The sequence below is a fragment of the Penicillium longicatenatum genome, assembly GCF_028827895.1.
Source record: "Penicillium longicatenatum strain IBT 33135 chromosome Unknown contig_2_segment0_segment0, whole genome shotgun sequence".
NCBI classification, from domain to species: Eukaryota; Fungi; Ascomycota; class Eurotiomycetes; order Eurotiales; family Aspergillaceae; genus Penicillium; species Penicillium longicatenatum.
In genome coordinates, this window is record NW_026643120.1 from 6,176,987 (window position 1) to 6,199,339 (window position 22,353).

At 49.6% G+C, this 22,353-nt stretch overlaps 11 protein-coding genes across 11 annotated transcripts; 4 read left to right on the top strand and 7 right to left on the bottom strand.

The window, feature by feature from the left end:
- Positions 1–1,499: 1,499 nt before the first annotated feature.
- N7484_004817 (putative PB1 domain protein) lies at positions 1,500–3,401 on the top strand (the record flags this gene model as incomplete). The annotated part of the gene is made up of 5 exons (XM_057115237.1): positions 1,500–1,514; positions 1,567–1,716; positions 1,773–2,108; positions 2,160–3,317; positions 3,375–3,401. The coding sequence occupies 5 exons, from the start codon at positions 1,500–1,502 to the stop codon at positions 3,399–3,401; spliced, it is 1,686 nt and encodes a 561-aa protein (XP_056975377.1).
- Positions 3,402–3,783: 382 nt separating this feature from the next.
- N7484_004818 (class II aldolase/adducin family protein) lies at positions 3,784–4,769 on the bottom strand (the record flags this gene model as incomplete). The annotated part of the gene is made up of 2 exons (XM_057115238.1): positions 3,784–4,403; positions 4,496–4,769. The coding sequence occupies 2 exons, from the start codon at positions 4,767–4,769 to the stop codon at positions 3,784–3,786; spliced, it is 894 nt and encodes a 297-aa protein (XP_056975378.1).
- A 940-nt stretch (positions 4,770–5,709) lies between these two features.
- On the bottom strand, positions 5,710–8,897 carry cym1 (pitrilysin family metalloprotease cym1; the record flags this gene model as incomplete). Its single annotated transcript, XM_057115239.1, has 2 exons — positions 5,710–8,464; positions 8,521–8,897. 2 exons carry the CDS (start codon positions 8,895–8,897, stop codon positions 5,710–5,712), a joined length of 3,132 nt encoding a protein of 1,043 aa, XP_056975379.1.
- A 328-nt stretch (positions 8,898–9,225) lies between these two features.
- N7484_004820 (uncharacterized protein) lies at positions 9,226–10,056 on the bottom strand (the record flags this gene model as incomplete). Its single annotated transcript, XM_057115240.1, has 1 exon — positions 9,226–10,056. One exon carries the CDS (start codon positions 10,054–10,056, stop codon positions 9,226–9,228), a length of 831 nt encoding a protein of 276 aa, XP_056975380.1.
- A 517-nt stretch (positions 10,057–10,573) lies between these two features.
- On the bottom strand, positions 10,574–11,239 carry N7484_004821 (GNAT family N-acetyltransferase; the record flags this gene model as incomplete). Its single annotated transcript, XM_057115241.1, has 1 exon — positions 10,574–11,239. The coding sequence occupies one exon, from the start codon at positions 11,237–11,239 to the stop codon at positions 10,574–10,576; it is 666 nt and encodes a 221-aa protein (XP_056975381.1).
- A 414-nt stretch (positions 11,240–11,653) lies between these two features.
- Positions 11,654–13,522, top strand: N7484_004822 (rRNA (cytosine-C5-)-methyltransferase RCM1; the record flags this gene model as incomplete). The annotated part of the gene is made up of 2 exons (XM_057115242.1): positions 11,654–11,851; positions 11,921–13,522. The coding sequence occupies 2 exons, from the start codon at positions 11,654–11,656 to the stop codon at positions 13,520–13,522; spliced, it is 1,800 nt and encodes a 599-aa protein (XP_056975382.1).
- Positions 13,523–13,616: 94 nt separating this feature from the next.
- N7484_004823 (uncharacterized protein) lies at positions 13,617–15,045 on the bottom strand (the record flags this gene model as incomplete). Its single annotated transcript, XM_057115243.1, has 4 exons — positions 13,617–14,587; positions 14,641–14,709; positions 14,756–14,878; positions 14,928–15,045. 4 exons carry the CDS (start codon positions 15,043–15,045, stop codon positions 13,617–13,619), a joined length of 1,281 nt encoding a protein of 426 aa, XP_056975383.1.
- A 1,101-nt stretch (positions 15,046–16,146) lies between these two features.
- N7484_004824 (GMC family oxidoreductase) lies at positions 16,147–18,438 on the top strand (the record flags this gene model as incomplete). The annotated part of the gene is made up of 2 exons (XM_057115244.1): positions 16,147–16,508; positions 16,560–18,438. The coding sequence occupies 2 exons, from the start codon at positions 16,147–16,149 to the stop codon at positions 18,436–18,438; spliced, it is 2,241 nt and encodes a 746-aa protein (XP_056975384.1).
- A 392-nt stretch (positions 18,439–18,830) lies between these two features.
- Positions 18,831–19,566, bottom strand: N7484_004825 (glutathione S-transferase family protein; the record flags this gene model as incomplete). The annotated part of the gene is made up of 2 exons (XM_057115245.1): positions 18,831–19,463; positions 19,513–19,566. The coding sequence occupies 2 exons, from the start codon at positions 19,564–19,566 to the stop codon at positions 18,831–18,833; spliced, it is 687 nt and encodes a 228-aa protein (XP_056975385.1).
- A 360-nt stretch (positions 19,567–19,926) lies between these two features.
- Positions 19,927–20,448, top strand: N7484_004826 (F-box domain protein; the record flags this gene model as incomplete). Its single annotated transcript, XM_057115246.1, has 1 exon — positions 19,927–20,448. The coding sequence occupies one exon, from the start codon at positions 19,927–19,929 to the stop codon at positions 20,446–20,448; it is 522 nt and encodes a 173-aa protein (XP_056975386.1).
- A 115-nt stretch (positions 20,449–20,563) lies between these two features.
- Positions 20,564–22,026, bottom strand: N7484_004827 (putative pyridine nucleotide-disulfide oxidoreductase AMID-like; the record flags this gene model as incomplete). Its single annotated transcript, XM_057115247.1, has 5 exons — positions 20,564–20,607; positions 20,657–20,964; positions 21,019–21,373; positions 21,424–21,765; positions 21,819–22,026. 5 exons carry the CDS (start codon positions 22,024–22,026, stop codon positions 20,564–20,566), a joined length of 1,257 nt encoding a protein of 418 aa, XP_056975387.1.
- Between the last annotated feature and the right edge of the window lie 327 nt (positions 22,027–22,353).

Consider the following 22,353-nt stretch of genomic DNA (forward strand, 5'->3'; position numbering starts at 1 on the left):
CCTCTCAAAAGGGTATGTCTGAAGCGAGAAGGAATCGCGTTCCCCGCAGATGGGGTACTGGACGACTAAATAAAGCACTGGAAGCGCCGTGGCAAGTGTTCAGTGGGCCTGGACCAATGACAGCGCTATTCTCTGCAGAACCTCAGATTGTGGACATCAGCCTTGGAATTTCTTCCGGTCCCTCGCGGCCCGTTCGCTCGAGCCAACCACCAACCCTGTCGGTCCAAACGTCGTTCCCTTGTGATGGGTCCGGTCCCACAGCTTATGCCCCCCGCCCCCTCTTCACATCGGAAATGAAGATTCGCGATGTTCAGTCCAATTGGACAACGGCTGAAAAGAAAATAACCAATCTCCTCCAAATGAGCTCCTGCACAAGTGCGGTTGTGTAACAGGGGTCATGGATAACCCATGTCGCAAATCTGGAGAATGATTCCCAAGGGATTGGCCACGAGTCTTTAAGATGATCTTCCCACTGAGCCACTGCTATACCGTCATATATGGACTCTAGGGATCCATATCGATGCATAGACTCCAAGCAAAAAAAGACTAAGCTGTCCACTCACAGGCGTTAACTGCGAAATTACTGCTTCTTTGATCTGATTGATCGAGGCGTGCATAAATCTCCTGCAGGTGCAACGCAAGTTATTTTTGGCCCATTCACTGGGCGCTTCTCTTCGGGTTGACTAACCGTTCCAGTAAGTGTGCGTTAGGTCTCCCTGCCCCTCGGTGCAGCCCCTCTGCAGGTTCCGGGATTTTTTGGATTTTTTGGATTTTTGCTTTTTATTCGCTTTGCTTCCGACAAATCTTCCCCCCTTTTGTTTCCACTCCCCGCTGCACCACGTTCTCCCCTTATCCGCCTCATGGGGCGCTTCCAGGTTGCCGGGATATCCTGCGTTCGCAACTCGGACCACCGTGATCGGAGAGTAACCACCTCCCTCCTCCCCTCTTGGCTGATTCGGTCAGCCACCGGGTCTTTTGGAAGTATCGCGGGATCGCATTCTATAAATACATTTTTTTGACTGATCATTTCCCCGATTCCCTTTGGACGGGATCACATCGGCTTCTATCGCGTGCATCGTATCCAACCTCCAGTAATCCTCCCCTCGAAGAAAGGACCTTCCGGTCTGTCACGACCAGATTCCAATCAAGGTCGTGACCCGCTCCCAAGCCGTCCCGCAGCTCATTTTCTCTTCGACAAAACTTGGGTGACGGGCCTTGGCATCGGTTTTCAAAGTTTGGTTGCTCACATTCGTATCCGGTATTGTGTCCACATTGGTACCAACAAATTTTAATAATAGTTGAAGGGGGGGGTTCTCCCTATATGTCACTTGAGGATCCCGCCGAAGTGACGTTCTCCCGCCCCGCCGATTAGCGGTGTACACATTGGATCTATTTGTGTGCTTGACCTGGCCTGGTGGAAAATCTCGTTCAATCTTAGGATTGTGGTCAATTGAGGATCTTGGGGCCATCGTGTGTTGTCTTTCAAGCATATTGGCAGGATGTCTTTGAAACAGGTAAGGGGAAATAGGAGTGCATTGCATGATTCCCATACTGATTGCAGAACAGGAAATTGAAACGTGGGTTAACGCCCTGGACTGCTATGATCATCAAGAATTCGAAGAAGCCATCCGGCTCTTCAACGAAATTGCAGACACATCTAAGATTCTGTTTAACCTTGGTGTGATTCATGCGACTTTAGGAGAGCATGAGAAAGCCGTACGTCAACCTAAATCGTGAAGAGGCTGGGATATCTCACTAACCTTATTGTGCAGGTTGATTGTTATCAACGATCAGTTGGGCTGGATCGGTATCTTGCCATCGCCTATTTTCAACAAGGCGTATCGAATTTCTTACTCGGTGATTTCGAAGAAGCCTTGGCGAATTTCAACGACACATTACTCTACCTTCGAGGGAACACGTCCATCGATTATGAACAACTAGGCCTTAGGTTTCGTTTGTATTCATGTGAGGTGTTGTTTAATCGTGGTCTATGCTATATCTATCTTCAACAAATCGAACCTGGTATGAAAGACATGCAGTTTGCTGCCAGGGAGAAAGTCACGGAAGATCACGATGTCATCGAGGATGCCATACGTGAAAATGCAGATGTATGCCTCCTTGGAAGGAAGTTGAGATTCAATTTGCTGACTGAGACCCAGGGTTACACGGTTTTTTCAATTCCTGTAGGAACTATCTACCGTCCGAATGCTGCTAAAGTCAAAAATCTTAAATCCAAGGATTACCTGGGCAAGTCCCGCTTGGTTGCTCAATCAGACCGGCGTCAGGGCGCAGAACATAACTGGAGACCGATTGTCATCGACAAGACAGCATTCGAGGACCGGGATGGAATGTCTTTTGCAGCCACCAATATGGTCCATAAGAATCTAAGCAGTCGCACTCGTCAACAATCAGAACCCCCGTTGAACCGCAACGTATTTCCACCAACGCCACCACCCGACGACCGCTCTACCAGCAATGGATCCTCTTCAGGAAGCAGCCACCATCGTACTTCCTCACTTCGTAACAATGCGCGACCCTCGCTACGGCTAGATCTAGAACGCACAGGCGCTGGCTTGGACCGTCGGCCCAGTGTACCAGAAGGTGCAGCACCACTCGCACCGCCACCACTTTCTCAAGCATCTACAGAAAAACCACGAATTGGAACAACCCGAACAGCATCGGAACCTCGTGGTCTGACATCTCGGCAACAAAACATCCGCGGGTATTCACAAGATCCAAGCCGTTCTCGCCAACAAGAAGGACACCGAAGGAATCACAGTGATAACGACTATTCGCCTCAAGAATACGCACAGATGGACCCGCACGACCCATTTCCAGGATCCAGGCCCCATCATAACTCAGGCTACGGCCGAGGAAGTCGACACCAACCCCCACAATACATCAACGAAGAGGATGAATATGTCGATGAAGTATGTGCGGGCGAACCACTAAAAGATGGAAGCTTTGAGCTAGTAGGTGCAGCACCTGAAGGTGGTTCACCTACTTCGCAGCGGCGCACTAGATCCCCAGCACGGTTCTCAAGACGTGCAAACTCCAAAAGACCGGAAGTACGAAAATTCCGCACAAAGGTACACGCGCCAGACGACATCAGATACATCATAATCGGGCCTACGATCGAATATGCGGATTTTGAGACCCGTATTCGTGAGAAATTCGGCTTCAAACATTCCCTGAAAATCAAGGTCCAAGATGATGGTGATATGATTACTATGGTAGACCAGGAGGATCTGGACCTACTCCTAGGCTCAGCTCGAGAGATTGCTCGACGGGAAGGGAGCGAAATGGGGAAAATGGAGGTAAGTTAATCTTGCACTTGGAAGGGAGTTGGCTCATTGGCTAATAATACATTACAGATATGGGTCGAGGAGCGAATTATCTGATTTGTTCTTCCTTTACGATTACACATTTACAGCATGGATTTTGGGCATTTTTGGAGGTTCTTTTAGCTTATACCCTTGGATTAGCATGGATGGAATACATAGTGCATAAATGAGAAATGGCAGACAATCAGTCATGCCTAAAATAACTCTCTATAAATACAAACCTATTTCTGTATATCTGACGATAAGTGGAATCACCCGGCATGCATCATGCAACTTACTCAAGTCCGCACGGATCTTCATCTTCACAATACCAAAATTCCAAAGTTATATTTTTAGCAATCTAGACTAACTTGTACTTGCATCTTTCATCACAACTGCAACGCCTATCACAATCCCAAAACAACTCACATGCATGACCTGATATCCGTGGATGTGGGTACTACTCCAAAACCGCCGGATCCTCCTTAACAACCTGATCATAATACGGCTGGAAAGCCAACCACATCTTACTCGAATTCCCACTCTTCTTATGCGTCATCTCCGCCTCCTCTTTACCAATATAGATCTTCTCCCAGCCCGGCCCGGTAGCTGCATTAGCGAGCAACTGCGAATGACAGCATCGATCCAACGCAATAAACAGGAAGGCGGCTTCATCCACTGTCCGACCACAAGTGATCATGCCATGGTTTTGCAGAATCACACTCCGACATGTTGGGCCGAGCGCTTTGGCGATGCGAGCGCCTTCTTCGGTCGAGACTACTGTCCCGCCGTATTGGTTGTACACCGCTAGATCATTGTAGAAGCGTAGTGCGTCCTGGTATAGCATCTCGATTGGTCGGCCGTAGCACGAGAAGGCTTTCCCGTAGATGGAGTGTGCGTGACAGGCTGCGTTGAGATCTGGTCTGGCTTTGTGGATTTCGCTGTGGATTGCGAAGGCTGGGCCGTTGATTGGGTGTTGGGCACCTCCTGGAAGAACTTGACCTGATTCGTTCACTAGGACTAGGTCTGAGACGCTTATCATGGAGAAGTGCATGCTGAGTGGGTTGATCCAGAAGTACTCTATATTTATCCATGGTGTTAGTGTAATTTTAGGAACTTAATTGGACCTTAAGTTTCTATGATAGGCCGTTGAGGGTGAAGTGCTTGCTTACTAGGGTTAATCGGATCTCTAAGAGAGATGTGTCCCGCGACACCCTCGTCGAAGCCCTGCTTCGCGAATACACGGAATGCAACGGCCAGATGCTGCTTATGGTATGCGCGCTCTGCTTCTTTATTCTCGAATTTCGGGGGTGAGCGGATGACCACGCGACCTTCCTTATCACCTAGGAAGTGGACATCTTCGAAGAACGAATCTTGCTGTGAGGTCTCTGGTGCTTTTGTTTCCAGTGTACCATTGTTGGTCATTGTAGATGTTGTTGTCGCCATGATGGATGAATCGAATATGAAATATTGGAGAATCTTTGGAATATAACCTCTAGATTTAGTCTACCCTCAATCTCAACCCAACAATGGCATTTGTGGCCGTTTTATAGGTTAGCACTTGCAGAGCACTTATGCAATAGCGCCACATCCCCGCCATGTTTGCCCCACAACGGAGAGTGAGGCTCCGTCGACTTCTACGTCTGAATATCCAACGGGTTGTCGTGCTCCGTCTCAACCTCACGCGTTCAAGCTCTCTCGGAGCGTAGAAAGGGCGGGGCTTTGAATTTCGAGAAGAATCTGGCAAAAAGTTTATTGTGGCGTGAAGATAGCCAACGATGAATGACGATGTGTGAGGCGCCGCTTAAACGAATATTTTGCAGGAAATGAGCTTGTGTGGATGCTAGCTTCTATTCGAGGTGTCTCACTCGAATTTTTCAGTTATATGGAGTTGGATGGGTTTAAGAAATAATTACACAAGTCATTTTCTGTATTTCTACGAATACGCTAGTTCTGTTCTCACGTTTTTAGTCCGCTCTGCGTAGGCTGAAAGTCCAGAGCGGTTCCGAGAAACGGAAATAAGAAGTGTGCCTCAAGGGCTCACATTCCAGTTGTTCTTGCGCTTGCATCCCACCGATGAAATCAATGAAAAGATGCCATATCCATCAACCAATGGGAGAAGCTGGTTGGAGACATGAGGAGCTCGAGTGCATAAAGCACGTATAGATCTTGTAGCGCGGTGTATAGGAAATGGAAAGGGATGAGGAAAAAAAAAAAAAAAAAAAGACCGGAGATTCATCAGGTCCGGTAGTATACATGTATGTACAGGGTGATGCATAAATACTCGAACATGGGGCGATTAAAAGTACACGGGAAATATTCCCTTCGAACTCGACAGCTGTGTGATTCAGGTAGTAGTCGAGAGATGCAATGTCGGACTGGCGCTCTATTGAGAAGCTTCCTGTTGTCCCATGGATAGCTTGCGCACATCCCATTCAGAGCCAGCCCAGTCCTTCTTCTCGCCGAGTACGCAGGTTGCGCTGCGAGAACCGTTCACCAGGAATCGATCGGCAACTTCGTTCACATCCTTGGCGGTCACGTCAAGGACTTGCTCTCGCCAGTGTTGGTCCATCTCGTGGGTGACTCCGCTCATGAAGTAGCGGGATCCCTCGCTGTCAACACTGACTGGGGCGTCGAGGCCTTGGAAGATGCCAAGTTTGGCCTCTTCGATCTCACGCTCGGACCATGCACGATCTCTGGCAAAGACACCGCTGTTCTGGAAGACCTTCAGGGTGTTCAAGGGGTTCGGATCGCGGTAGCTCATGAAGGTGAAGATACCCTTGAGAGGACCGTTGCTGGCTCCAGCGCCATAAGCGCCACCCTTCTCTCGGATTTCGGGGTGCAGGTAGTTGTGTGTGAGAAGTTGCGACATCACTGTGAGCGGGGCGCTAGCGGGGTCGACAAATGGCACAGTCTGGGACACTTGGCCAGAGTAGTAGACCTTATATGGGAGATCGTAGAATGCCTTCTCGAACGGCTGGAAACCAGCTGTGGAGGTGGTTGACTGCGGCGAACGAACTCGAGGCAGACCAGCCATCCACTTTTGCAAGACAGACTCGTTTTGCGCGGCACTTTCGGCCTCGCAGACCATACGAACACGAAGATTGGAGTTCTTTGAAATCGCGAATGACTGAATCAGACGCAGCTTCTCAATCAACTCCTGGAGACGCTCAGGGGACGACTCTGCATCGCGCAAGAGGTTGGCAGTGGCCTGCAACTGCTCGAGACCAGACTGCTGCTCCTGCACCCAGAGGTTTGGCGAGATACTGGCAGCTGCAGCATTAACGGCAAAGCGGTGGCCAGTTCCGGCAACAGAATCGATAGCTCCATTTGTGGTCAAACGCAATAACTCTTGGATCATTGTGGGTGCCGAGGGGCTTGAAAAGTTAGTTTCAGTGACCAACGTGGTGAGCATTTCCAGCATCTCGGGAATATTCTTGTCAATAGCATATCCAGAGAAGTCCAAGCCCTCCTTGAATTGGTTCAAATGGGTTGCGGATGACACGTTGAAGTCAGAGGTCGAGATGCCGCCGGTCTTCAATTTGATCAGATCCTCCCATTCCTCCATGGACTTGTTCGCAGTACCGAGCCGCATAATACAGTCATTGAACAAGGGCATCAGAAGACGAAGGTCAGCGGGCAAATCCTCGAAGGTATTGACAGCCTGGAAGTAGGTCAGGCCATTCGTGGGAGCCTCTCGCCAAACGACATCGACATCGTCAACCTTGGACTCGCGGACAAGCTTGCGCTCCTTTTCGCGGGAAATATCCTTCACCCGCACCGACGGAAGACAACTCAAGTCGGCATTCTGGGCGTCTTCCTGCACCTTCAAAAGCTGCAGCTCCTCTTCACTCAACTTAGCCACGGCATTTTCAACTGAGCCGTGCTCCTCGATGAGCTTGGCAAGTTTCTGCTCCTTGCGAATGGCTTCCTTGTCATCCAATTCCATGTTGAATGTTGGGGAACCGACCATGGTGAAGGTCATGTAACGGTCATTCAGGAGATACTTCTCCACAAGAGATTCCAAGTAGCGGGGCTGCTCATATCTTCTCTTGAACTCCTCAATGACATCGTTCCAGGCCAGGTCCTTCATTGGGTTGGAACCATTGAACCAAGAGGCAATGGTCTTCTGCATAACACCAATTCCAAAGTTGGCAGTCTTGTGTCGCAGCGCAAGTTCCAGCTGGTGCAGAAATCCACGCACCTTCTCGTCACTGAATCCAGCCGAAGCAGATTCTTGGAAGACATTCTGGATCACCTGCTTGACTTGGGTTGCTTCCTCGGCACCAACGCCAGTAACACCAACTGAGAAGATTGGGACTTTGCCAGATGCATCCAAGCCAGTGTTGGGAGTGAAAGAAGATCCTAGGCCACTTTCAATGAGGGCCCGATACATAGGCGAACCATAACCATCGAGGAAAAGTGATGAAATAATTCCGACGGAGAACGTCTCCACGGTATCGGTCGAGTCTCCCATATACCAGGAAGTGGAGGTTTTGTGCTGCTTATCTTCGCTGGAGAATGTGTCGATCGGTCCGGAGACGGTCACATTCACCGGCTTGTTGAGATCCAGAGGCAGCTTCAAATCAGTATCCGGCTGGCCCTTTTCAAATCCATCCAAAACTGCTCCAATCTGTTCCAAGTGACCTCCCAACGGCATATCACCGTAAGTTAAGATCTTGGAATTGCTTGGATGGTAGTTGCGCTTCGAAAAGTCGGTCAGCTGTTCGTGGGTAAGGTCCGTGATGTACTCCGGGTCGCCTCCCGAGTTGTTCATCGCCGGGAAAATATTCTCCTTGAACTGAATGTAATACAGGTAATTTGCATCGGACATCTGACCCTTCATCTCGTTGTAGACAACGCCCTTGAACACAATGTCCTCCAACTCGGCCTTCTGCTCGGGATCGGTCAGCAGAGCGCGAGGGTCCTCGGGGCCCAGTCGCCATCCTTCCTGTCGGAAATCATCCTTCTTGAGCAGGGGGTGCAATGTCGCGTCGAGATACACAGACAAAAGGTTTTGGAAATCCTGAGGGTTGGTTGTAGCGAACGGGTAGGTGGTGTGATCAGAGGAGGTGAAGGCATTCATGAAGTTCGAAAGCGATCTCGGAAGCATCTTAAAGAACGGGTCGCGAATAGGATACCTATAATGATGGATTATCAGCAGTTGAACGGTGCTGTCCGTGATTTAGTTGCTTACTTTTCGCTTCCACATAATGTAGTGTGCTCAAGAATATGGGGCACGCCTGTCGCATCTGGCGGGTTGGTCTTGAATCCGATACCAAAAACATTGTTCTTGTCGTCTCTAGCCACATGCAAGTAGTCGGCGTCGGTCTTGTCATGAGTCAGTCGGACCGCTGTGAGGTGCAGTTCCGGGACATGCTTTTTCTCGCGAACGGTGAATCCGTGAAGTTTCTCGCCGATTGCGGGGAAGTTGTCGAGGTTTGTCACGGTGGAATTCGCTCTGGCCGTACGAGCAACATTAATCGCAGAGTTGGATTTCACGAAACGGCTCGAAAGTGGTTGGCGCAAAGCTGGAACTCGGGCCCTGCCCAGTCCCACGGATGAGCGCAACATGGTATCACTGAGAGCTGTACAGAGAGATAACTCAAGGATGGGTCACCTCAAGCTCACAGTACGATCCAAACGATATGTTTCCGAGAGGAAATGCAAGGCTAATGAATCAAAGGAGTAGATTGGATTCCATCAATTCTACAAATATCGGAAGACACGGTATCATCACGTGTGTGTTATGTAATATCTAGGGGCCTGTCTAATCAGGAAGGGTCTAGACATGCATGATTACTCATGTTCAAAGTACGTGGAGACTGAAACATATTTGATCTAGTTTGTTCTAACATCGAATCATTGTTTCAGATGGTTTCGTATGTTATTCAGCATGCCGTTATGAGAACGTTGACGTAGTCCAATCTGCGTCCCACGCTGGTGGCCCTGAGTCTGAATGGGAATGTACAATCGAGACCAACATTCCCAGCACCGCGAATTCCAATTTTAGTTTAATGCTATAAACTGTGGCCTTGAATATCACTTGCGTGAAATAAAGCCCCAAGTATTCAAGTACCACCAACGATATATCCATGATGATAGCTGCAACATTGATGGCAACTAGTTCATACAGAATCTTGTGGCGTCGTTTGTCACCCTCTGGACTGATACGAATCATCTGGATAGTTTCCCAGATATAGATTGAAGATATGAACATCTCCTGTGCCACGAACCAGGTCAACTGCAACCGCTCGAAAATTTCGAATCCGTTTGTCCACGATGAATCGTGTGGAAGGTAGCAAGATCCAAAGTTCAAAACGATGGCTGGGATAACAACGAATCCCCCGAGAATGACCAACCACTTGACCATGCTTAGCACCATGGGGCTCTGGGATACCAGGTGCAGCCGTGAGTAAAGCACGACGGACTGATTGGGCACCATGAACATAAAGCCGATGTTCGAAAGAGTCAAGCTCAACCACAGGGGTGCTAGGTTGAAGAATTGGAAGCTAGGCCCAAGGATGGCGGGAATCACACCAAGAACGGTGGATATCAGCAATGCCCAGAAATATAGAGTGTTGTATCGTTTGAAACTGAGCGGAATGAGTATCGATAGCTCGAGCGCGTTGTATAGCGCAATGGCCATGAATGCAACCACAGCAATTCCGAGAGCCACATTCCCACTGCCAGATCGAAGGATCGAACTGGTAGGTTGCTCAAGGACGGTCATGATATCAGAGAATCTGGTATTTCAATATCCAAGGACATAATAGTGGTCTTGTACTGCATGCTTTGCTCAGAGAGGGAGTAGGATGGCAGCCTGTGTAGTCTCTTGCTTTTGCACCGTCAGAGCAGGAGAGGGGGAATTAGAAGAAAAAGTTGCCAAGCTTCAAATAAAACTGGAGATTTCGTGACCATGGGTATGGACATCGTTATAGTTTGACTGTTACTTTTGGATGATGGGGGAAATGTGGGGAGGCGAAATAATGGGCCGCCACTGGCGCCCCTCCCCGGGTTATTCACGTCATTGCATTCAGGTTCACCCAATAGTCGAGAGGCTTAATTTGCTGTTCCATTCTACTTGGTATCTTAAACTCTGTGATGCGCGGCTACTGCCACATGATTTGCTATCTTGTGGGGAAAAGAGAAGAAAAGGCCAGGATTGGCTTACAGAATTATGTACATCAATCTACTAACTTTCTTCACGTCCCTGTATTTAGAGTTTCTGTACGTCTCGTATTGTTTCATCATGCCAACTTTAATCTTCGGAACATTCCCACATGTTCAATTCCTTCCTCGTCCCACCGACCAAGCGATTCATCCGTTTGGAATCCCAACCCGCGATACATCTGCTCCACATCGACTTGCGCATGCACAAGAACCAAACCATCCCATTTTTTGATAATGGCGGTCCCATTCGACATAGATGCCAACTGTGCCACGGCCTCATCAATCTCAGCCGCATGATCACTCGCCCAATCCAGGACCGTATCCACCAAACGCCGCCCAAGTCCCTTTCCCCGGTACTCAGGCATAACGGCCACGCGTGTTAATTTTATGCATGGCTCATGGTCCCAATCAAATGCAGGTAGGTCTTTTGTACCCACGTCCTCTGGATGTGTGAGGAGAGCATGTGGTGGCTGTGGAGGTGGCACCAGCCGGATGACTGCGACTGGCGCATTCGTATTTTCTGAAGCTGGGTCGTACATAACCCATTGCCAACTTCGTGCATCATCGCCGTCGATCTCGCCTTCGGCGGAGCATTTTTGTTCGTCGACAAATACCCTCATGCGAACGATCATTGCATCGTTGAAGATAGGTGGGTTCGTTGAACCTTGGCCTGGGAGTACAAGCTTTGCGTTGGGGCCTGGAGGCGGTTGGATCACGGTGGTAAAAGGCGTATTTGGTACCATGGTGTCTAAATTGTGTTTGGGCCGTAGGGAAATTGGTCGAGATGAGGGACTTTGTCATTGAAATGGCGGGGCCCCGGGAGCGGGACGTGCTTATCTTCGCTGATATATATGATGTACGGCTCAGAAACAATTTGCAGGCTTGACCAACCGGCTAGGAGCAGCTTTTTATATCTAAAGCTTGGGATTTGCACCACTGATGTGTTTCAACGATACAAGAAAATAACTAGGTACTGTGAAGAAAATTACCAAGGATCTTGGGACAGACAATGTCACTAACTATAAATCGATAACAGCCTCACTAAATGATTCCGACGGAGCTTTCTGATTGGCTCGGGTGAGTGCAAACAGACCAAACAAGATCATGTCTGCGGCGAAATTAATTTCTCGTCCGAAACAATCGACGACGACAACGCCATGTCACTCTATTTCGATGCGGTCAATATTCTGACCGAGCCAGCATCAGGTGGCTCCTTTAAATCCCGAATCTACAGTGCCCGAGACCTCCGCGCAAAACCAGCACAAATCTACGCTCTCATCATCGAAGCCGCGAAATGGGACATTGTTCTGGCCGATGTTATCGACCGCGCTGGTCTTCTAGATGCCGAACGCAAGGTAAGACGACATGGGCATTCTCCAAAATATGCCTACTGACTGTCCAGCTCTGATTGATTGTTTACTTAGCTATCTCCCCTCCTTGCGCTCCTCCTCGTACACGATCACCTCATCTCTAAAAATGGCATCGCGGCCCCGGCAGCGCATACTATTCGACAGGCTGTTGAGCGGCATAAGGTTCGGTTGAAGGCAGAGTTTACGAAGGCACGGGTTCGCCGAGGATGTGCTTCAGTGGAACAGTTCAAGGCTGCGATCTTGAAAGAGAAGCGGGAGGCTGCTGGGCCCAATGATTTCATCTATCCTCGCTGGGTGCGCGTGAACAATATCCGTTCATCTCTTGAGGACCAGATGCGCACAACGTTCTCGGACTATCGGCATGTCGATTCTCTTGCCGAATTGGCACCGGAGGGAGACGATCGCAAATCCCAGCATTTGCTTTATGTTGATCCCCATATTCCAGATCTGGTGGCCGTACCATATGGAGCGGATTTCACTTCATCTGCTGCATACAAGAATGGCGAGATTATCCTGCAGGATAAGGCGTCGTGCTTCCCCGCTTATCTTCTGCTGGGTGATCGCGGGCCTCAGGATCCATGGCAAGGTGATCTGGTCGATGGATGCGCTGCACCGGGAAATAAAACCACCCACTTGGCATCTCTTCTTGCAAAGCAACAAAAGGAGAAGCGGAAGCAGATCATCTCCATGGATGCCTCTAGAATGCGGTCTAAAACACTACAGAAAATGGTCACTATGGCCGGGGCGGACCCCACCGTCACTGTGCTACAAGGTCAGGATTTCTTAGCTCTTGATCCAATGGATGAACGCTTTGAGCAAGTCACAGGTCTCTTGCTGGATCCCAGTTGTTCAGGTAGTGGAATCATCGGTCGCGATGATGTACCTCAACTTACACTGCCCAAACCCGCAGCATCCAAGGCCCCCAATCCCAAGGGCCAAGGCAAGAAACGCAAACGTGCTGATGATAAGGATGAGATGGAAGAGCCAAAGCCGAAAGCAGCATCCAGCGCTTTGAACACTTCCCCATCAGATGAGAATGATATTGCCACTGATAGTGTTGACCAAGAACGTCTCACGAAGTTGTCGAATCTTCAAGCGCGAATCGTGGAACACGCTTTAAGTTTCCCCACTGCAACACATGTTACCTACAGTACCTGTTCTATCCATTTGATTGAAAATGAGGCTGTTGTGGAACGTGTCCTGGTCTCAGATGTGGCTAAAGAAGGCGGCTGGCGCCTTTTGCGACGGGACGAGCAACCGAGTGGACTGCGCAAGTGGACGCATCGGGGCGTCCGACGTGATCGGGAGATGGGGGAGAATGCCGAGTCGGACGCTGCTCCGGCTGCAGTGGATGATCTTTCAGACGAGGATCTAGAAGCCTGTCTGCGTTGCTGGTCTGGTGATGCTGAAGGTCTGGGAGGCTTTTTCGTTGCTGGATTCGTCCGTGATCCCAAGCTTGCTTCCGTAAACAAAGCCCCTGGGTCTAAGACCAAAGCTTCAGAGCCCAAGACCAAAACCCAAAAATCCAAGACAAAAGAACCCAAGTCTAAAAAACCCAAAAAGGAGCCTGCACAAAACAAAAAGGTTGCGGAAAAGGTCGTGCAAAAGGAGGAAGAAGACGAAGAAGATGATGATTGGGATGGCTTCTCAGATTAGATCAAAACAAGTAAAACCAATAGACTTCACTCTATATAACTTCACATTAATTCATATCTGGCATCATGGTCTTGATTTGGTAGCTGATTTACCCCTATAAGAAATCCCTAGCTCGATTACGAATGCGTGGATGAGTGTATACATCCAACTTCGCAGCAATCAGGACAACCTCACAAGGGCCACTAGGATCAGCTTGCTGCACCAACAGCCTCCACTGGCCCTTCCGAACAACCCAAGGACCCTCTTCCGACCCCTCAGAACGCTGACGCTTAGCCGGAGGTTCCTCATCACTTTCACCACTAGACAGCAAATTCGCAATACGCTGAGGATCTCGTTCCCCATCAATGGTAAGATCGGTCTCCCGTCCCCATCTTATATTCAACGGAAGCCCCGCAACATGGGTCTCAGGTACATTCATCTTTTTCCCAATAACTTGGACAAGACTCGCCATCCGAGACTTTGTTTGACCAATGAAATCGGCACGTTGACCCGCACGACTAATTATTGTCGACTCTCCGCCGATTTCCAGCATGAGGTCAAAAGGCTTATCATCCACAAAAGGTCGCGCGTACATAACTAACCCGCCCATGGCTAACGAGGTTATAGAATTTGTGGCAACCTGGATGCCTGATGGCCGAACATCCTCGAGTCGTAAGGCGATCTCCGAACGCTGGTTAAAGGGATTCACGCTGATGTCGTGCGGTATTAACTTTTGTTCCAGGCCCCGCAGATGGAAATATTTGCAATCACGCAGAAGCTCGGCGCGGTGGTCAGCGTTTCGAATGTGTAACGGGTATCCACGGAGCAGGTGTAAGAGCTCTGCGAAAATCTCTGCGGATCGATTGGGGACGCTTGGGGGTGTGATAGCTGGTGGACGGAGGAGTCCGACACGGTCCAGACCGGGGAACACTTCTGATGGAGATGCGAAGAAGGCTCCAAAGCCCAGTGTGAAGAAATTAGGGGAGTCGCCGGGACTCGAGAAGATATCGCGCGGAATTTGGAAATGGCGGTCACCGATCTGGATGAAGATCTCGGATTCGAAAAGTTGAGACATCAATCGGGGTACTGCGGTCCCGTCAGCATATGCTTTCTCTGACCGGTAATAGATGCAATCTCACAGCAATAAAATTGCGAGTCTGCGAACAATTTGACGAACTGTGCGCCATCTCTGGGCCGAACATAGTATCCTGTTCTCATCAGCCTCGTTCCCACAAGCCGGGCCTTTGTGACTACCTTGCAGATGTCTTGCAATCTCTTTAAAGGTCTCTGGGTCGCGATCGATATACAAGGTGCGAATATTGGGTGAATCAGGGTTGCGCATCTGCTCCTCGAAGAATCGCGAGAAGTAGGAGGGAGCTGTGAGGGGTCAGCTTTGCGGCCGTGCATCAAGAAATAGGTGATTGACCATCTGAGGCGATTGAAGCTCCTGAGAGACGGAATAGATCTGAGCCAATCTGAATGGAGAAGACCTTCTCCCTGGGGAGGGTGCACTGCTTGGACGTGGAGTCCGACGCGTCCGCCATGGTTGAAAGGTGTAACCTGGGGGAGCTCTGCCGATCGGAGCTCTTCCGGGTATAACACACGTCACATCATTAAGAGAACGGCAGATCGTGCATATTGCTTGACAAATTTTCCATTTATTTAGAGCTCATGGCAAGCTTTAACATAGACTTAACATGATTCAAGTGGATTCTGGCCTTATTTAGCTGGGTCAATCGTCACTACTGAAGTCGTGCTCATGGTCCACGATACTACTGTGCCTACCTTTCAGTATATCAAAGCTGCACTACTGTGTTTCCCAAGGTACTATATATCTAATCAAGTTAGGGCCGAAGATCATATACCTGTTAAATAGTGTTCTTTCAGATCTTTGTCAGAACGAACTTCGGTATACCCATCCAGTTCGCAGACTCGTGCTCGTGCTCCCCCATGCTACATATGCATATGCACATTGTATTACTCAACCAAGTATTATATCCCCTTTGGTTCGACTGCAGGAAAACCCTAATACCATGCGATATGATAGGTAGCATGGTGCCGTCTTCGTCCATTGACCATGTCCTGCATGTTCACCGAGACTCCGATCGGATGATTTCTGTGTTGCGTGTGAAAATGCACTGACCCTAGGCAAACCGTCCCAACAACTTTGCAACTTCGTGTCCGGACCACAGTGCAGTCAAATTGGCAGCCCAATTGTTCGGCCGGAGAGTTCTTACCCCTTTTAGTGAGATTTAAATCCTGGATCTCGGTCACATGGGGTGGAAACTCGGCTACAATGGGCATTCCGCCCCCGCACCGCACCTGAAGATCTACTAAATCCGGCCACTGTGACTGGCAGAACACCTCAAGACCCACTACAAGTACAAAAAGTACTCATCGAACCATGCTCCGCGGCCTCGGCCCCTCTTCTAGCGTGCCCCATGAAATGAACACGCTGCTCCGATCTTTACTGTCTCCAGCACTCTCAGATACCACTGTGGGGAAACGATTTCAGGTGGTTGTGTATCCGTGCTTTCTCCATAACTTATTTCACTCTCATTTTATTCGATGACTGCCGCTGGGATTCCTTGATACCATCATCGAGAGGCAGTGGCGCCTTATCTTTAACCATGTCTGACCAGTCAATGACCGACTACACCACCTACGTACCGCAGGAGGTGCCTATTCCTCAAGCTCCAGATACTTCGTTTTGGTCCGAGCTGCAATGGAAGACCCTCTTTGCTATTTGTGACGCGATGGTACCATCCATTCGGACGGCGCCCCAGTCTCCGAATGACAAGGTCGTCTCGAATGCTGAATATGATGCGGCACTCGACAAGCTCACATCCCTGATCCCAGGGCCAGATGCGAAGCAACTCGCGGTTCAGTACTTGGAAGAAGATCTTTCTACGAACCCCGTATTCCGTGCCATTGTGGAGCGTACTGTCGGTCACTACATCCACGATGAAGGCCGGAATGGACTTGGTTTCATTTTGAATGCGCTCAAGTAAGGACCTTGATATCGTCCAACGAGAGCAGCCACTGACAAATTCTGTAGTACTCGAGCTGGATCGCTGATTATGACTGGCTCCACGACTCCCCTCCATCAGCAGCCTGTTGCTTTCCGGGAGAAAGTCTTCCGGGGCTGGGATACTTCACGGTTGTCACCTTTACGTGGTGTTCACCGGGCATTGACTGCAATCGTGAAAAAGTCATGGGTGTTGGCCAGTCCAACCGTAGAGAAAGTTCTCGGCTTTCCGCGTATCCCTACCCATGGCAAACCTGCCGATGGATTTGCTTACGACTTCCTTCAGATCCCGCCTGGCGAAGGTCCCGAGACGATTGAAACGGATGTCGTCATTGTAGGCAGCGGCTGTGGTGGGGCAGTCACTGCGAAGAACCTCGCCGAGGCTGGGCTCCGAGTCCTTGTGGTGGAAAAATCCTATTCTTACCCAAGTAAGGCTTTCCCAATGTCGCAAAATGAAGCCTATGTGAATATGTTTGAGGCCTCAGGCGCTGTTGTCAGTGACGATGGCGCGATGGTTGTTCTGGCGGGTTCGACATGGGGTGGCGGTGGCACCGTTAATTGGTCTGCCGCCCTGCAAACTCAAGGTTATGTTCGTCAGGAATGGGCAGATGGTGGTCTACCACTATTCACTTCTTGGGATTTCCAGAGGAGCCTTGATCGTGTCTGCGACCGGATGGGTGTCAATACCGAGCATGTGAAGCATAATCGTCAGAACAATGTGATCTTGGAGGGCGCGCGCAAGCTGGGCTATGCTGCCAAGACGGTCCCTCAGAACACCGGCAATTCAGAGCACTACTGCGGAACCTGTACCATGGGCTGTGCATCTGCTCTCAAGAAGGGACCCACTGAGACATTCCTGGCGGATGCCGCAAGGGCAGGTGCTACCTTTATCGAGGGATTCCGCGCAGACAAAGTCTTATTCGATAATAAGAAGAGTGGAAAGGTGGCCATCGGCGTGGAAGGAACCTGGAAATCGCGCGATCAGTATCTCGGCCTCAGTGGTAGCGGCGCAACCCAGAGAAAGGTCATTATCAAGGCTAAGAAGGTTGTCGTTTCATCTGGCACATTGCAAAGTCCTCTTCTGCTACTTCGAAGTGGTCTTAAGAACTCTCAAATTGGCCGGAACCTTCATTTGCACCCGGTGATGGGCGCCGCCGCTTTCTTTGATGAGGATACCCACCCTTGGGTGGGGTCAGCATTGACCACGGTGGTCAACGAATTCGAAGATCTAGATGGACACGGCCATGGCGTCAAAATTGAATCTGCCTCTATGGTCCCATCCGTATTCATCCCCGTATTCCCCTGGAAAGAAGGACTGGATTATAAGCTTTCCGTGGCTAAAATGCGGCGAAGCACAAGTTTTATCACCCTGACCAAAGACCGAGATGGTGGACGTGTATACCCAGACCCGAACGATGGACGTGTCCGAATCGACTACCAGGTCTCCAGCTTCGATCGACGCCATATTGTAGAGGGCTTGGTTGCCGCAGCCAAGATTGCTTATATCTCAGGAGCTAAGGAGTTCATCACCACCTACCGTGATATCGACGGCTTTGTGCGGCCAGATTCTTCTGATCCAGATTCTCCCGAGGGAATCAACAACGTTGCTTTGCAGAATTGGATCGCGGATCTGCGCCGCAAATCACCCCTGGATGCAGAGAAGGCACTGTTCGCCAGTGCTCATCAGATGGGCACCTGCCGGATGGGCAAGTCTCCCAAGACTAGCGTCGTGGACCCAGACTGCCAGGTTTGGGGAACTGATGGCCTGTATGTTGTGGATGCCTCCGTGTTCCCCAGTGCCAGTGGTGTGAACCCAATGGTCACCAATATGGCTATCGCCGACTGGGCTAGTCAGAATCTTGCCAAGGTGATGAACCAACCCGAGAATAATCGGATGGCACGTCTCTAGTCAGCTTTGTATATTTCACCAAGCATTTGCAAATCATCATGTCTTTCAATGATATCCAGCGTCCTAATTCATTCTTTCGAGTCAAGTACATACGATTTTCTTCTTTTTCATACAATGTTCGAATTCCAGAAGAGTCACAAAGTTTATACATACTCACCCATTCTGCAAGCTTCCAAGATTCGTTAACCATTTATTTTTGGATCCTAGCTCACGCGCTAACGCGTGTATCTGCTTAGTGTATTTTTGATTATTTGAAAGTGTATTAACTTCGCTTTGCTGGTCTATATCACTCCAATTGACCATCGCATATATCTTCAAATAAATCACTTTCTTCTAATCTAGACTACATCTATACAATTTGTCTCGTCGAATACTTCTCATACTACCCCGTCCTAAGCATCGGCATCAGTCTTCCCCTGATTAACCTGCCTCTTCTCAATGAACTTAACCTCTCCCATAGCCCTCGCAACTTCTTCAACAGCCATAACACGCTCATACCAAGCCACGATTGACGGATACTTATCCCGCATCTCCTTATCGATAATCAAAGAAAATGCCATATGCAAAGGTGCCGCAACCGTAATATCTCCCAGACTCAACTTCTCATTCATACCCAACCAAGTCTTTCCCTCTAACTGACCTTCCATATACGCAAGGCCCCGCTCTAACAAGGCGAGCTGCGTCGTCTCTTTCTCCTCATCATACTCCCATTGCCCAAATCGCCACATGGCTAGTTCGCGAAGGGGGCGAAGGAATGCATGATCCGAAAAACTGATCCATGAGCGGATTGACGCGCGCTCTAAGGGTGTAGAGCCGAGGAGTTGCTCGGATAGAGGTCCGCTTTCGGCTACATATTGTGCGATGGCGTCGGATTCGACTAGACGGGCTCCGTCTGCGCCTTCGAAGCCCGGCACCTTTCCTAGAGGGAATTTGGAGAGGTATTCTTCCGTGAGGTTGTCTTTGTAGAGGACGAAGTTTGGAGGAATATCTAATTCCAGGCCGTTTAGGTTAGCTACTGCTTGGATCTTTCCAGGTCAGTGTTAAGACTTAAGTATACCTGGATGGACTTCTTACCTTGCTGACCCGGGCGCTGGGCATGTAGGACCAGATTGTGCCGAATGGAGCCATTGTGGTTTAATTTATTTTCGGGTGAACTTAATTTGAATGATAATTGGAATTGGGATTTTGGATTCAGTCTGAGCTTTATATTACGGGGTTTGGGGCCAAAAGAGTCAGTTGACTCACGGGGCAACGAAAAGCTCCACCTTATTTCAAGAAGGAATCCTGGATTGAGTGGATTCAGGATTCATACTTGCGAAATCTGAGACATGGACTGATTCAAAGATCCTCAGTATAGAATGGATCACTGTGTATCGCCAAACATTGATTTTGCATTTCCACGGAATCCATGGACAGTGTACGGAGTAGACCAGTGGTCAAATGCATTTCCCCTCCGCACCCCGCACCCAGCTCAAGCTTCCACACTCCATGCGGCACCTCCTCAACCTCCCACCCGAGCTCCTAATACTAATCACCGAAACTCTCCCTGTCTATGATGTCCTCAAGCTCCGATTAACCTGTGCATACCTCTTCGACCAGATTCCCCGCGCTTCCCATACCCAGCTCCTACAGGCCGAAACAACAGAATGGGCTCGCCACAAAGACATCTACGCCTGTCGCTACTGCTTACGTCTGCGCCCGGCGCGTGAGTTTGCCGATAGAATGCTACGACGTCGACGAAGCCGATACGGCGCCGACAGTGACAAGCGGTTCTGTATCGAGTGCGGGCTGAAGCCGCGGGAGGGTATGGCTCGGTATGGCCCCGGTGCGCAGATAGCCATTCAAGGACGAGTCTTTGTCATTTGTCTTTCTTGTCGGCACTTTCGTCTGGGTGCTTACGATCGGTATGGACGAAGTACGTTGGAATGCGCATCGTGTTGGCGGGAGCACTGTCCGCGGGAATTGTACAATTTACCCTCCTTGGATAAGACACATGTGCGGCACGAATGAATTGTACTACCTACAATAAACAAGGCTCTGAATAAAGTCGCTGTTACAGGGTCTGAGGCTTCCTGCCTTGACTTGGAATTTGGATATATACGCAAAAAGTGGTCATACATACGCATCATGCTTGGGGAGGGTCGTTAAGACGCATATAATTCCAACAGACTGATTTGTTAGCCACTGCCACACTTCAGATCGGAAGGGTTATGCTTACTGCTGTTGGCCATGTCCTTTCCGAACATGACATCCATTAGGTCCTCTCCATCTTTGGTACCTTCAGCCGGGCTGTAGGTCGCGCACTTCTTGCCGAGAGCCAGACCGATAACATTCGGGAAGGGCGTCAAGTTCATATAAGTGGGTTTGTCGCCTGTGCACTCGGCCAGCATGTGTTGGTGAATGTTGTTAGCTGCATACTGGCCCATATGCATTGCGCCACCACAGCGCTTGATACCAGACCACGCCGCAAGATCGCCGACCGCGAGATGATGCTCTGCATTGGGGATGTTTCCGGAGAATTGAAGACTAGAAGCTTGTCAGATGATTTCGGACTTGTCCACAATGGATATGAGCACGTACGACGGGTGGATCTTGATTAAGCCTTCCTCATTCAGTGCCTCTGGTTCCAGATATGTCGATGTAGCCACTGGTTGTGAGATGGCATTCAACACAAGTCCAGTCATAAGCTGCTGGCCATCTGCCAATATCAAGCGCCACGCGCGCTCCTTGCCCGAGTCGACGGCTGTCGTGTCGATAACACGTTTTCCTAGGATCACCTCTACGTTCTCCTCGCGAAGGATCGCGAGTGCGCGCTCAGCAAAATCATCGGGCAACTCCTCAGATGAAAGCAACCGGTTTCGAGAATGAACAAGGGTGATCTTTTGCTCTGGATAGAGAACCTTTAACTCGGCTGCCATTTCGATTCCGACCGCACCTATCCTGGATCAGTGACTTTCTTTGAATGTGTCCAAATCCGATACAAACCTCCACCAACGACCACAATCCCTTGACTGGCATTTTGCACATTCTTCACATGTTTCCTTGCCTCCTCTAAGAACTCCTCCCGTCGCAAAGACCGCGGCGCAACAGGGAAGATTCTTCGCAGACCTGACGCGGCAATCAAATAATCATACTTTTCCGTCCGATTTTCCTTTGTCTCCGCATCAAGGATATGAGCGATCTTTGACGCGCTATCGACTTTGCTGACAGTTCCCTGAATAAAGCTGAAATCCGGCGACTTAAGTGCAGGAATATCCTTGAAGCGCGTCCACGACTCCGCAGCGAATTTCTCACACACAAGAGACTTGGGCGAGCCAATCAAATGGACTAACCAGTCATTAGCGCGTCATGAACATTTGACCTACTAAATCAACGCTTACAGTAGCCATCCCGCTCGTCCACGACGGTGATCTGGAGAGGAATCTTATACGAGGGTGGTTTAGCATCGGGGTTAGAATCGAAGCGACACACTCGACCCCGCGCCAAATCACTCAGATTCAAAGCGGCAGCGAGACCACCATAAGAGCCGCCAATGATAAGGACCCGGAAGGACCGAGCGACGGCTCGCACACCATCATTAGAAGGCATTGTAGCTTGTAGCTCGTGGTATTTAACGAAGATAGGAAAGAAAGTATGGAGGAAACCAAGAGTATGGAGAGAAAAAGAAAGAGAAACGCGAAGAAGGGAGATCACCGTAGCTAATAATATACTGTGTCATTTCGGAGTCGGACTGGAACTGAAATGAGTCCATCTGATAAGATGCGACATCGGTGTGAAAATTATCAGATCCGATCCGGGCCCGGTTCCGATACATGAAAGTGGGGAGTGCACACCCAATTTTCTTCGTTTTCCCGTTTTATTTCGTATTGTATAGTCAATGAGCCAAGGGCCAAGGGTTGGCAGCGCTGCCCCACT